The sequence below is a fragment of the Paramisgurnus dabryanus genome, chromosome 8, assembly GCF_030506205.2.
Source record: "Paramisgurnus dabryanus chromosome 8, PD_genome_1.1, whole genome shotgun sequence".
NCBI classification, from domain to species: Eukaryota; Metazoa; Chordata; class Actinopteri; order Cypriniformes; family Cobitidae; genus Paramisgurnus; species Paramisgurnus dabryanus.
This window is the reverse complement of record NC_133344.1, coordinates 22,908,303-22,923,509: the sequence shown is the minus strand read 5'-3', so window position 1 is coordinate 22,923,509 and position 15,207 is coordinate 22,908,303. Positions and strand designations below refer to the sequence as shown.

The window sequence follows — 15,207 nt, the reverse complement described above, 5'->3', positions numbered from 1 at the left end:
TATGCCATTATGATGCTAAAAAATCAGTTTAAGTGATAAAATGATTGATAACACGGATACTCAGCTTTACTTATTTGTAAGAAAAGACTTAGTTTTGAGTACTTTACTACAGAATCCTATAGACGGTTTCAGCAGTAACAACATAAACAAGCTGCTGTCGCGGTCCGCAAGTAACTTCCGGTAAACTCCGCTAATAATAAATAACAACGAAGTACTTTAAACGTAGTTTATTTATATAACAAGCAAAAAAACAACAACACGCAGATTACCTAGGAGACCAAAACATTTGTTATTTTCGACAAGGAATTTGTTCAAGAGATCAGTTTAGCAACTAGTCAGACCATTAAAAAAAACGAAACCGGAAGTAAAGTTCGGATCCAGACGTGTATCACGTGCGTCCGATGAAACCGTCTATACAGAATAAGATCTGTATTCAAAAAGGGTCCATTTTGATTGTCGCATTTATCTCACTAAATGAAAAGGGCCCATGTATTAGCCGTAACTAATGCAAACATGGACTAAAATGTTGCCTTGTCCAAAACCAGAGGAGAAATACTAAAAAGTCCACCTCACAGGTGGCCCTCGTGAGACAAATTAGTATCCACCTATTCCCAATCCGACTTAAGACAAAGCCTTGAATTGTTTTACTCCAGGAATCAGGTATTTAATTGAATTGCGCACTGTGTTTTGGAGATAGAAAATCAATGTGGAAGCTTTTTGTCCAAGATGCTAATTGAAAACGCTGTGTGGAAGCAGAAAACAAAGGTTTATAACATTTCTCTCTTCCGTCTGCCCAAGAACACTATAGCGAGTGTATGTTTGTGATGCCTGAACCACAGTTTTACACAAACACAGGCTATAAGAGCACCTCATTAAAAGAGGGAACTCATTATCGGCTATGAAAGCTTGGCAGGATGGTCGCTGGTCTCAAAGCCAAATCCCAATGCTCTTACACAGAGGAAATGGAAACATACATGCATAAACGCTGTATTGGCAGAGGATGTTTGTTTGATATACAGGAGGAGCTGGAAACACCATCTGTTTACATCTGTGCTGTCTGTCAATGAGGAGAGCAGAGAGCCCTGACATACAAAAAATTATATTTGGCGGATTAGATAACGTATTGTATTATTTTCATGACAATTAAAAGGATAGTTCACCCAAATATGAAAATTCTGTCATTATTTACTCTTAATTTGTTACAAACCTGTATAAATTTCTGTGTTTTGCTGAACACAACGATATTTGCAATCAAGCAGGATGCAGGAGCACCACTGACTTTTCTGTTTTCTGCTTGATTTACTTAAAAAAAGATGCACGTCTTTGTAACAACTTTTTACATTTTCTATTTGTCGAAATATAATTAACACTTTTTATGTCTCGATATAGAGGGGAAGGAACATGATGTCACCATTGGCGGTTACGCCCTCTGAGTGGCAAAAGACAGAGCGGAAGATTTTGTGTACAGTGTGAAATCAGCGAAAACACGGGGGGATACGCGTCTAAATGTGAAAAACTGTTGTGCGACAGATTTAACAAGAATTTGAAGCTATTGTTTAACACAGTGGTTCTCAATTCCAGTCCTCGGGACCCCCCTCCAGAATTTTTTAGATGTCTCCTTATATAAAAACACCTGATTTCACTCATCAAGCTCCTTAATTAACACACTAACAAGCTGATGAACTGAATCAGGTGTTTCATATAAGGAGACATCTAAAACATTCTGGAGGGGGGTCCCGAGGACTGGAATTGAGAACCACTGGTTTAACAGACTGCCAAAAAACACTGAAAGGAGAAGTAAATGGATCGTCCATGCCAACGTCCACTGACCACAGGTGGGTTGACAAGTTGCTAGGGTCACTATCAATCCAACTAAATTTAATTAATAATTGTCAATTATATTGACATTTTTGCGGCCGCTGCTAGAACAGCCAGCCATTTTGGGTGAGCGACAGCATTAACATAGCGTGAAAAATGCGTCTAAAATGGGAAAAGTAGTTGTGTGACGACGGTGCTAACAGATTAAAAAAAAAAACATTTGGAGCGGTGTTTTTCCAGACTGCAAAAAGGAGAAGTAAATCAGTGGCAGTATATGTCAGGTATGTCAAATTTTGGGATAAAAAATCTTATAAAAATACACCAATGAATACTCTTATTCTTTGTAATTGCAAAGTTTTGTCAGTGAGCCTTCATTAAAAAACATCTATTATGATAAGCATTGTGTTCTACAAAGGTGGGATGGTTTAAGTGTTATAAAGACAAACAGGCAATGTCTGACTATTTTCCAATTTCCACAGACTACTGGTTGTTTGGCAAGTTGTTAGGATCACTTTTAAGGCCAACTAAATTTTAAGCTGATAATAGTCAGTTTTACTAGCGTTTTTCGTAGTAGCCGCTACAAAAACCAGCAGTTTCGTTGAATGTTTTGCCACTCAACAGGGCGAGTTCCAGCGTGGTCATGTGGTCCGTAACATTTTACTGTTAATAGTACAAATTTAATTACATAACATTTACATCCACCCAGATGTATTTTTTCAATGTTCCATAGTGTAAAAAGTGAAAAGTAGGATCAACTTTAAAAATTACTTAAATTGCAGTGGTGGCCGGTGACTTCTCCTCCGAGAGGCAGGAATTCAAAATATGTGTCATGTAAACATATGTGCATCATGCGTATGCTCACTTTCACAAAATGCTCGCAAGACTTACTTATCACTAAACTGATTATACATGAGATTAAATGAGTATCTGGCAAACACAAGCATTTTTATCATAAACCCCTTCGAAGCGTCAGCAGGCACGTATTTTGATGCGTGATGCACATAGGTTCACATGACACAGCGAACACATATTTTGATATGACAAGCAACACACATGACTGGCTAAACATGTGCTTTGACAAACTTCGTAGTCATGCGCCCACAAAAGTCACCGGCCGCCACTGTTCAATTAGTAACACCTATCACTTTTTTTTACTTAAAATTTTACTTTAGGTTTCACATTTTTTAGGTGTTACCAATTGAAGTATTTAATCCAACTTTTCACTTTTTAAAGTGTAGGAAAAATAATACTATGGAAGTCGATGGTACTTATAAACTGGTTACAAAATATTTCCCACAATATCTTCCTTAATCTTTAGCAGAACAAATTCATACAGGTTTGGAACAACTTGAGGGGGAGTAAAAGTTGACAGTATTTATATTTTTGGGTGAATTATCTCTTTAGCCATAACCACTATGGTATATTATTATATATGTAAGGTTTACTTTCAAATATTCGTGTAGATGTGATCTGCACGTTTAAAAATAACCTGCAAGCACTTTTGTGCATTTTACACAAAAGTTTAAAACTTTTATATTATAAACTAAAAATAGTCCAGTTGTGCTCCCACCACAGTTAAAGCAGTGAATGGGGCATTAATTATTAATGGTTGCAGGCCCTATAAGAGCCTGCCAGGGAATAGAGAACATGACGATGAAATCATGGTGTAAAGTGTATAAAGTGAGTCAGAGGTTAGATGTTTTGGGGCATCCCAGCTTTGTTGTTCGAACAGTAAAATCTGTACTTTTTGGCACCTTGAACACTTGTCTGAGAGACTTTGATATTCCACAACACCATTTTTATAATCCATCAAAATACTCAACAAGAATGCTCACAAATAACTGCAATGAAAATTAGTAAAATGTCTCTAATTGTCATTAAAATCATGTCAAAGGAAAATAAGAAAAAAAATATTTTAATATGCAAGATTTTACAGATTTTTTTACAAGGGTGAAATATAACTTTCACAGGTACTCGACTGCATTTTCAAGATTCATCCGACTCACTGCTTGTGTCCAACAGGCTAAAAGAAACCAGCAGGATATAAAAACAACCGCACTTCTCTTCCTGGAGCACCACAGCCTCTTAATGTTGTTTTGGCAGATGCCGATCGAAGTATCTAAATCAACTGATCGTCTAAACCTACATTAGGGTGAGCGGGGGGAAAAAATGAAAAAGTGAGGTGCATGAACACAAAACATGGCATTCTGAGGGTGGGTAGGAGTGCATATTCTCACGAAAAACATGTGTGTTTATGTGCAAAAGTGTATAAAAGAAGCACTAACTATGATCTGATCCAGACAATTATTCAGTCTCTTCCTTTTAAATTTACTGTAAGTAAAATGATCATCCAAGCCTTTATTAGGCTGTGTGGGAAGGAAACAAAGTGAGGTGAAGTATTAATACTTATCCAGTTTCAGACTGGCTCATGTTCTCTGCGTTTATTTTTCCTTCTGGTTAATACCCATTGATGCTACAACCACTCAGAAAGGACAAATGCAGTTTGTATGTCACCTATGAACAGGATTTAGCATGTTGATCTCTGTGGTACCCGAGTGATTGACATTTTTTATTAGCTGCAGCGCCGTGGGAGAAGGCAGAGATTGCCATCACGTGATCAAAGCAGCTTTTCATATGTCTATGTTTGCTCTGCTCTGCTCAGCGACTTTATGGTGCTCCATCTTCACCGCTTCAGTGAGGTGATAAAAAAGCACAAAAAAGACACAAACGACCCACAGCTAAAGAAGAAATCTGCTATAGGCCTCTGTACAATTGAGGCTCTCTTGGATCCACTTTCACGGCTAAAAGAAGTCTATTCATTATGAAGTCAGATTTATGTGAAAAGCATTAGCTGTACACGCTTACTTGTGGCTGTCTTCTTTCCTCTTATTCATTTTCATTTCTTAGAAATGAATAACAATGCATAGGGCCGACAAAACTCATTAGGTCTTCTTAGACAAACAATTCAGGCTAAGCCTAAGCTTTCTATCTTTACTTTGTTCTACCTCAATGGGATAAAGAGATGTTATGAAGAAAGCGAAGCTATTTATGGATTACTTATAAATTCTACTTACGGCATCATGCTTAGGACTCTTCAGCTTGAAAATCAACATTTAAAAGTGCAGTGGCCGTAAAGGTGGTGGATTAAATATTTGGCACCATTAATGGAAAGATGTGTTAAACGTGTGCTGAATCATAATTTGTGTTGCAGAGGGACATAAATCTTCTTTAATGTGAAGTGTTTGATATCTATGAATGTCATCACCAAGTGAAATTTGTGATAACCTAAACACTCCATCGTCTCTCAGTGCTTGGTAAACTAATAATCCCACCCCAAACTCACACTATTTATGGGTTGTTTGGGACACATGAGTTTATACTTTTTAGGAAAATCAGTTTACAAAGATTGCTTATTGTGCTGGGAAATGCACAATTGTCTGAACACTGTGGACACACATAACCTTTATATTAAACCTCACTAATCTTCTAACAAGGATTTATAACTCGCTCTCATGAACAACTTTATCACGCCAGTTTCCCCTTAGGCTGCTCACATGACCTCACATGTATTTATGTGGCTTTGTATACTGTATGTACAAAAGAACATAACACACCAAGCCATGAAACATAATCAGCCCAACCCTTACAAAAACAGACAAGAACAGCGTTGCTTCAACAGAAAACTAAGACAATGGTGCTTATACTTTAAATGCTTACCATACTGTACTCTTATTTCACAACTCTCCAGTAACTGTAACTAGATCACCACTCTGGAATACTGTGCTATTTCATTTCTTATATATCTCTTAATAGTTTTGTATTTTCAAGTCTTCACATTTGTGATTTGAGAATTATATTATTTATTGCATTATATCAACCCTTGTATTTACCGTGGTATTTTCATTGGACTACAGCAGTTACTTACTTAGAAACAAGGGAGAAGGCCTCCGCACAGACAGCAGGGCACGGCACCAACTTGATAACCACGTGCTGAGCAGCAGTTTGGAAATGAGCTTGAGACACTTTGTCCAGCACTGATGACAGGGTGTTCACATCTGCAGCTTTAGCACCCGTATCGCCACCCGCTGGGTCTAGTATGTTCCCCCCATGAACGACCAACACCAAAACATGGGTCGGACACTTCTGGAGTACAGACACACAAAAAAATCAAACCACAATTTTATAGACAATATAAGTGCAATTTAAGTGTAGTGGGATCCAAAAGTGCTTAAATTTTCCATTTGTTTTAATTTCATGCTAATTACATTATCTGGATACAAATTTTTCATTCTGCTTTACTAACAACTTGCACTTAACATGAACTCTACAAGTTTGTACAAAGTATAAGGATTCATGACATTCCAGCATAATATAAGAATGTGCCCTAAAACACCTTGTGTGCTTTAATGAAAGAAAGCAAATCTGACTTGAAACTCAGGTTCATCGGGGTCAAAGTAACAAATTTGCTTATTTGATCTAATGAAAAGGTTGACATAAAATTGTAATTGTAATCTACAAACAGTTCACATTTACACATTTGGCAGATGCTTTTATGCAAAATAACGTTAGGCCAATTCACACTGATTTAACAAACACCAACAAACCAACATCAACAACATTCTGATTTAAAAAGAATGAGTTTGTTGGAGTTTGTTGGAGTGTATATTGTCTTTGACTTTGCTGTGTGTTTCCCTTGTGTGTATACTTTAAGTCCTTTGTACGTAAGGTTGGTCTGGACCACTCTTATAGCTATACCCTATCATTAGCTATGTTTCCATTTTATGTGCATTTTGGAGTATTGCATTAAAAAAGGTTGGGTGAAAACTAGGGGTGGGCAAAAAAATCGATTCTTAGATGAATCGCGATTCGGACGTGGGCGGATTCTGAATCGATTCACAAATGTCAAGAATCGATTCTTAAATGTTAGTTTACAAAATAACGTCACGTTATCAGAACCAAAAGGCGGAACTCAACTGGGGGAGCGGTGATGCACACGGACAACTTAAGAGAGCGCGCCCTGCAAGAGCGCATAGCCGAGCTTACAAGAGCAGAAGAGAAAGAACACTTTAAATGCTTGTAGGACTATACTGCATATATCTCTACATTGAATTTAGGGCTGTCACCATTACTCTATTCTTTTTGAGGAGTTTTAAAAAAAATCCTTGAGTACATGTCGAGTACTCCTTAAAATAGCGGAGATGCGGTTTAGTGAAACAAACAGTATCAGAAGCATACAAATCAGCGCTACGCTGCCTCTCTCTCCCTCTCGTTTGCTCGCTCACACACACCGTGCGTGTGAATCAGCAACTGCGTGAGGCAAGAATGCGCATCCATGTGAATTTTGGAAGTTAAAGACGACTTAGCTGCAGTGGCATGGCAAAACACATTTGAGGAGAAAGGCGCAGCAACTCAAAAAGACCTGCATGTTTCACAATTACTCCAAAAGACCATAATGACAATTTTGCGCGTGGAGCAGCAGTTGTGCGATCTACCGGCATTGCCTTTGCGATCGACGTATTGGACACCCCTGCCCTAAACCATCCCTAGACTGTTTAGATATAACATGAATATACTTCTGTAAAAATATGCACATAGTTTGTTATTCAGTCGCTGGGTGCGCTGCATTATATAAATACAGTAATACTGCCAATCACTGTGTATAATGATGATGATTAGACGCTTAACGTTCGTGGAAGTTAATGCCGGTTAACATATAGAATTAATATGTCACGTGAAATTAATATTTTTACTGGTTTTAATGTCTTACAACAGAAACAGGACATGTATGTATATAAGAAAGACATTATTTATCGCTAGTTGCATTAAAGTACAGTATATGATAGTTCGGAGACTAGCAAAAGCGCAAACATTAACCTGGCTTTGAAAGCAAATGCGACGTAATGACGTCACAGATATGCAAATTAGTACGTCAAGAATCGATTCTAAATCGAATCGGGACCCTAAGAATCGATTTTGAATCGATTCATGAGGGTCCAAGCGATTCCCACCCCTAGTGAAAACACCAAGATGCGCACAAATTTCAAAAGATTTGCATACAAAAAGGTATGCACTCAATTGAGTCGGATAAATGTCTTATCCAATAAGAAAACCAGGGTTCCCACACCTTAGTTAAGGTCAAATTCAAGAACCTTTCAAGGACTTTCCAGGTCCAATATCCTCAAATTCAAGGACTAAATGTGGGGACACATTTCAAGTGAGAGCAAGGTTACATCGTGTTACCTTTTAAGACACATTGTTACAGTTTCCTTTCCTTCCTTTCCTTTCCTTCCTCACGTGTGCTTAAAAAGTCTAGAATTTTTATGATCTTATCCAACACTACACAGGGAATAAGATGGATTTATTCCAAAAAACCACTTGCATAAAATAGATTCAAGCACTTTCAATGACCTGTATCTATGTTTTACGCATAAAACTACGATGGAAACACTTTAACTAAAAATCGCTCGATGCCCATCAAAAAAGTCATGAGACTTTGCACATGGGACAGCATAACTGGACTTACCAGCATACAGAACTCATTGCACAGCATCTAAAATACGGTTTTGAATGTTTTGAAATGAAATAATTAGTAGAGTCTGTCACTTCAATGATTCGTTAATATTATTTTAAAGGACTGTCTTTCAGCTGGAATCCACATCTGAAAGCAGATAACAGGTGCATAGTGTTTAACCTGCACAAGGTGATTATACATAAAAATACAGTGGCTTTAGGCTTTTCTTACTGATATTTAGCACCGGTATATCAGAAACAATTTTGCTCTCTTCAGCTTACTGGACAGAAACGCTTCTTTATTTGCAAATGTTTAATGTGATATTACAATTATGCGCATACGTTTAATATGCAACTTTGAATGGAAACATAGCTACTGTTGACAGTTCAGTCCGCCACTGGCCACAATTGTGCAAAACACTTTTTTACATTTCAATCCATACAAATATAATATTGACGTTGTAATACACCCAGTGTTTGGTCAAACTATAGCAGTGATACAGCGAATAGTTGAGACAGCGCTGTCCACAGAGCCATTAAATGTATGTGTATTTTATCCATGAAATCTTTACTACCCTGGCTACTATGTAAGCTGTAATAAAAACAATAACAATAAATCAAATTTGCCTGCCACGGCAGCAAACTCAGCAGATCTTTTTTAGATCCTGTTGATCCGAGACCAACTCAACAGAGCAGCCCCGAAATTCAGCTGAAGACGGCCCTCCTCTTTCTGTTTCTTCCTCCCATAGTAGCTGTTAAAAATATGTTTAGCATGTTGTGCCTTTTTTGAGTAAGTCATCCAAAAACAGAATTAGTGATTGACACCAACAATGTGATGTGGGCCAAGTAAATGAAGACTCTATGGCAAATATTATGATATTATACCACAGGGTTGTTGAATGCTTTATTCTGATTGGGAAATGTTCCACAGGTATGCAATATTTTTCAATAAACACACACATTACCTGTCAAATGTCTTAAAATAACCACCAGATTATCGGCTGATATTAGACATTTTCCAAACTATCGGTATCGGCATTCATAATGGCCGATAAATGAATATATTTTTTTAAAAATGGACGAAACAGCCTTCATAAGATTTCCTCACTGTTGGTATTTTTGACAGAGCGCTCTGAACCATTAGCTGCTGGTGGGGTCCAGATTTAGGCGTTTAGCCACTGCCTGAGTCAAGTGATCAGCAATTTATATTTTGCTGTTGTTGTTATTTATCAGAACTTAACAGATTTTGTCTCCAGTCCTATTCAAAGTTATATTTATGAACAAAGTCTTTTAAAACCGGTAACTTTGATTTGGTTGTTGTTGTTTTTGTGTTTTTGTTCAAAGGACTAAGTTTGTATTTTTATACATTTTATTTATCAGAACTTATATACATTTTGATGTTCCTCTGTTCTGTTGTGACCATAAAAGAAACAAGTTTCTTTTTAATATGCATTATCATATTATTTTAGTGAAAACTCATAAATAACTACAAATAACTAATGTTAGGGAAATCTGTTAATGTTTTGTTGTGCGTTTCTGAAAAAAAAATATCCGCCGATATATCGGATTTTAAAACCAACAAACATTTGTATCTGTATCGGCCTTCCAAACCCTTTATCGGTCGGGCTCTACACCAGAGCAATGTCTAAGCAATTTCTTTTTATTAAAACTATTTTTCAATAATTCAGTGGCCTGTCATCAATTATTCCTTACATATAAATAAGGGTTTCCCAAACTTTTTGAATCTGAGACCCACCTAGACAGGGATAATCTACCTCAAAACCCACCTAAAAAGTTTTATAAATAGAAATATAGGGAAAAGCATCTGGAAATGCCTAAATGTAAATGTCAGTATGTACTGTATGTTCCCTGGGATTCAAAACCACATCCTTTGAGATATGCAGGAAAATGTAGCTCAAATATTTCTCAAAACATCTCAAATATTTTTTCTTTAAAATCTGTTTCACTGTATATTTCTGTTTAAAATACCATGTTACAATTAAACTCCGAGAAATGGATTTTGAGCAGATGAGCACACTCTTTGTTTAGCTTTGAAACTACACAACCAGGCCTGAAATAGAAAATTTGAGCTTTACACTACAACATGATTGAAGTACATCTTACCTCAGCTTCCTCTAGACCATCAATGCTAGTCTGCGGGACAAGTGTCTGCCGTCTCAGCTGGTACAGGCTCTCTGGACCCATCAGGAAAGTGCATGAGATAGAAGACAGGAATATATATGAAAGAAATGAAGAAAGACACAAGGTGATTACAAACGCACATCAAACTGATGCACAAATGATTACTGATCACATGAATCATCCACCTTACATTTATAATTTTACCTTCCTTTTTTTCTTAATTCAGTGACACAGAGTAATCCAAATGTGTAAATGAAAAGGTATAATCAAAAAACTCATACTGGCACATTTATGCTTCAAATCAAATCAATAATACAGCAGACAGAGCTTGCGATTTGTATCAGACAAATCCTGCTGTTTTGCCACAAACATTTAACAAAGCCATATAATGAATTTCAAGGACACAAAGAAGGAAATGAACGGTGCAGAAAATATGATTCGCAATCGCCGCCTTTAAGTTTCTTAAAAACTCCACTGGCCTCAGGCCAAAGTCATTACTGCTCACCTTCACCATTGCACGCTCGAGTTTGCTTCTTCACTCGATTCTTTCATTTCATTCTCACACTCATGTTCTGGCGGACATCCAGCTGCTATGTCAGCATGGAGCGTGAGCTCATGCCCCCTAACCTGCTTGCACCTTGAATCTGCAGGAAATGTTAGACATTTGCACACTACAGGGTGGTCGGGCGATGGAGGTCTTGGCCTCGGTGTGCAGGTGTAATTGAAAGAAGTGCTTATCTGCTTGTTAAGTCATTAAAAGCAGTTCATCTGCAACACAGGACTGTTTAAAGCAGTGGCGAGGCTACATATACTCTTAGAACGAATGTGTTAAAAACAACACATTAGTGTTGATTCTGGGACAACACACTAAATGCGTTGTCCCAGAATCCACCCATCTCTGTGTTATTATTGAAACAACACATTTTGTGTTCATTTTAACACAACTTGTGTTACAATTGAACACAAATTGTGTTACATTTTAACACAAAATCAACACAAAATGACACATAATGTGTTAAAAGCTTAACCCACAAAGATGTGTAAAAAATTAACACATCCTTTCTAAGAGTGTAAGGGCCAGGGTGGCACTGGCCCACCCAGTCAGAAGATACACAAAATAAAAGCAAAAGAAATCACGCATAAAATATAATAATCTCTTTAATATTAATCGCTCAAATACGCATCATTCAGAAAAAAATAACTATTTATATATCTGGCTGACGTCAGAGGTTTCAGGCCAATCACAAAGTACAAATTAGCTCTTCAATCAGGGACACAGAGCTTTTCAAATCTGTGCGTTTCAGGAAGAGAGTGAAATCTGAAGCTACAAAAATGTACAGTATGTGGAAAAGAATGTGTTTTTAACCATAAACCACTTTTAACTTTGTTCTTACAGTATATTTTTGCTTCTGCTTATAATTTCTTAATTTATTCTAATTCTATTATCTTTATATCAATTTTTTGCTAATCCAAATTTTTTTATCCATGACTTAAAAAATTGTTATGTAATCCATTTAATAACCATATTGTAAAATTATATTAAGGTCCAGCCTTTTAAAATTTCTGCTCTTGCCCCAGTCATAATGGACTTCTAGCATACATTATAACACACAATTTGATGACACGATAAGCCATAAAAAACTGCTCTAAAAATCTTTAAATTACTAAGTTATACTACCTACTTAACTTTAACATGATGTGAACTACAGCAGTTAACCAGATGTATATTTTTTGCAACTGTGCAACACTTTTTTCTATCATTTCAAAAGCTTGAATCCAATCCTATAATTTTGTAATGAGAAAACAGAGCCACACACAGTATTGATCGGTTTCCCAATAAACAGTTTTTCAAGCAAGCGAGGGAACGCATGTGGACCGTCAAGAAGATGATGTCATGACAACCCTTAGCCGGTGTGACATCAAACAGACTGTGCCGATGATAGACCGGATAGTCTTTCTTAATGGCATATTCATTCACTGCCAAATCACTGGGTCTCCAAAGAGCAATTGTATTCATTGAAAAGCCATACCCAATTGCAAAAACCCATCCTATGAGCCTAAGCTTATCCCAGCTGCAGGCTTCAATTCATAGCAGCGTCAGTGAAGTAAACAGCCGGGAAGCAGAGCTGCTCTCTCTAGTGCTTAACACTGTACACACTGCCAATCAGTCGCTTTATTACTAGGCTGGTTGCCACTTTCCTACAATCGCCTATGTGTCTGCCTCTCCAAATGAAAGCAACACATACTAATTCAGCTTCACACATGGATGGGCGTTACTGACGGTCTAATACCTATTACAGAACTAATGCCTACACAGCCAAATACAGTATGTGGACTGAAAGACAGATACAGAAAGTCAAAAAGCAAGATTGATTTACAAACAGACAAAGATACAGGCAGATACACAGGTATACTGTCAATACAGACAGACTGACATACACTAAAAAGTCTGTATGTAGGGCATTGACTGTTTTAAATTGTAGCAATGTTATTTTGCATTGTCCCTATTAAATAAACAAATAAATACATAGACAAGATACTAAAGATATAGACAGACAGAAAGAAAGACAGACTGTTAAAAAGCAAGATAGATTCACAGACAGGCAGACCGACAAATAGTTAACCAAGTATAAGATACCTGTATACAGTATAGAGATATAGATAGACAGAAACTACTGATGTTGATCCTATAGGAGAAAGAGGTATTTTCAACAACCAATATACATTTCCAGACAAACAAAAAGACAAGCATATAGCTAAATACATGGACAGGCAGTCACACAGACATTTATTATAGATAAAGATTGATAAAGACAATAAATATACTATATGCAGATACAGACCAGACACTACAGACATTAGAGACATTCTTTGGCATTCCTGAAAAAGGACAAATTGTACCTGTTGTGTTGATTGTATCTTAAAACAGTTTAAATCACTCAACTCACAAGAATTTCAGCTTTCCAAAGATGTGTGACATGTTTAGCTTTTTGTTTATGAGTTGTTGTATTTTATGAAGTTTTCTGTCAAATAATGCAGTGTCCCTCCCACGGTACACTGGAATTTTTAAGGGTTCAAAAGCAGACAGATTTGCAGACAGATAGACAGACAGATGGATACAAACACAGACATATACTACATATATAATGTATAAGTGTGTGCGGGGCAAAAACTAACGCAGGGTTAGTTGTAACACGGACTGTTTACATTGTTGCAAGGTTGAGCGTTTTGTATTTCCAATATTTGTTTCACACTGCCAAAAGACGCTCCCGTAAATTATTGGAAATGTATAATGTTTTCCAGAGAGTAATTGATGAACGAGTGTTTTGGTGGCATGTAAGTACATTTTTTCATCGTATGTTTTTTTCGGTTTCTAAGTTGGGTGTGTAAGATACCAAATCCAATGCTATGTCATATTAATCAGTGTCTTGTTGACTAAAACTAAGCATCGTTTTGAAATATGTCTGCAGCTCTTAGCAACTTTTTTGGTGGGCTTGAAAATATTTTGACCCAGCGGGGTTAATTGTAACGCTGTGTTACAACAAACCCCTCAGCACTTACGATATGAAAACCGCTAACGTTAGCGTAATTCTTGCCGTTGTTTTAAATAGGCTACACACAAATGATTGCTGGCTGCCAACAAAATAAATGTGCCTGTCTTATCAAAAATCGTGTGTCAAATAGATTTTTGTTCATATCTTTAATATTGATTGAATAACGTCACGTCAAAGATTAAAAAAATTATAATGAAATGAACGGCTAAAATCAGACGTTGATGCTCATTATCTCAGAATTAGATGTTTGAAACTGTAGTATGGTTATTACAGACTGGGTCACATATAAAAAAAATGTTTGTCATAATTGTGCTGCTTTTTCTCACATATTTAGACATTTGTATCCATTTATAATTGAACTATTGTTAGAAAAGGGCTGGATAAATAAATACAGTGTGGATACCTGCCTACTATAGACAGATATATAAACAATATCCACTTGAAGTATATAGACAAAATTGTATTGAAATATTTGCCTGCAAACTTAATTTTTAGCAAGTGTTACAACTAACCCCCTGCCTGTTACAATTAACCACACCTATGGGGTAAGTTGTAACGTTTGCACTTCTGTCACGTTTGGTGTAATTGTCCAAGAATGTTAAGTAATAGAAACAAACTTCAAATGTTTATTTGTAGTAGAGATGTGTGTGTTGCTTGTGTAAAAATATCATTAATCAAACTCAAATATTTTTTGAATGATTGAGTCAAAACCAAAAAGCGTTAGGTTGTGCCCCGCTCTCCCCTAAAGACACTAGATGTATACAAACAGTAATATATATAAAGATAGACAGCTACTCCAGAGACAGACAGTCAAAAAACAAGAGCGATTAACAGACAGAAAGACAGACAGACAGATACACTGCATATATACAGTTACTAGATATTACAAGACAGATATTACAGACAGACAACGAGAAAGACAGATAGCTAAATACACAAACATACAGACAGACAGAAAGCGCTAAATACATTTTAATTGAATTTAACATACATACAGACATATACTTTAGATATACATAGATACTGTACTGTATTCATACAGACACTATAGATATGGATAGACATACTACAGACAGACAGATATGCTAATTATACACATAAGCAGGCACTGGGAAGTTTTTCATGAAGTGAATCCGGTACAGAGTGTCTGAGTGTTTATTTTAAGTATAGATCTGTAATGTAG

The 15,207-nt window shown here is 36.6% G+C and overlaps 1 protein-coding gene across 4 annotated transcripts in view; it reads right to left on the bottom strand.

The window, feature by feature from the left end:
* Window positions 1-15,207, bottom strand: part of pitpnm3 (PITPNM family member 3) — a 117,028-nt gene that overhangs the window by 38,774 nt on the left and 63,047 nt on the right. For 2 of the 4 annotated variants that reach the window (XM_065281029.2, XM_065281031.2), the window contains 2 exons: window positions 10,453-10,523; window positions 5,744-5,958 (listed from right to left, as the gene is read on the bottom strand). In XM_065281029.2, coding sequence (XP_065137101.1) covers window positions 5,744-5,958; window positions 10,453-10,523 — 286 coding nt within the window. Of the gene's footprint in view, window positions 1-5,743; window positions 5,962-10,452; window positions 10,524-15,207 lie in introns of all 4 variants that reach the window. The other 2 variants (XM_065281030.2, XM_065281028.2) reach the window with 1 other exon arrangement.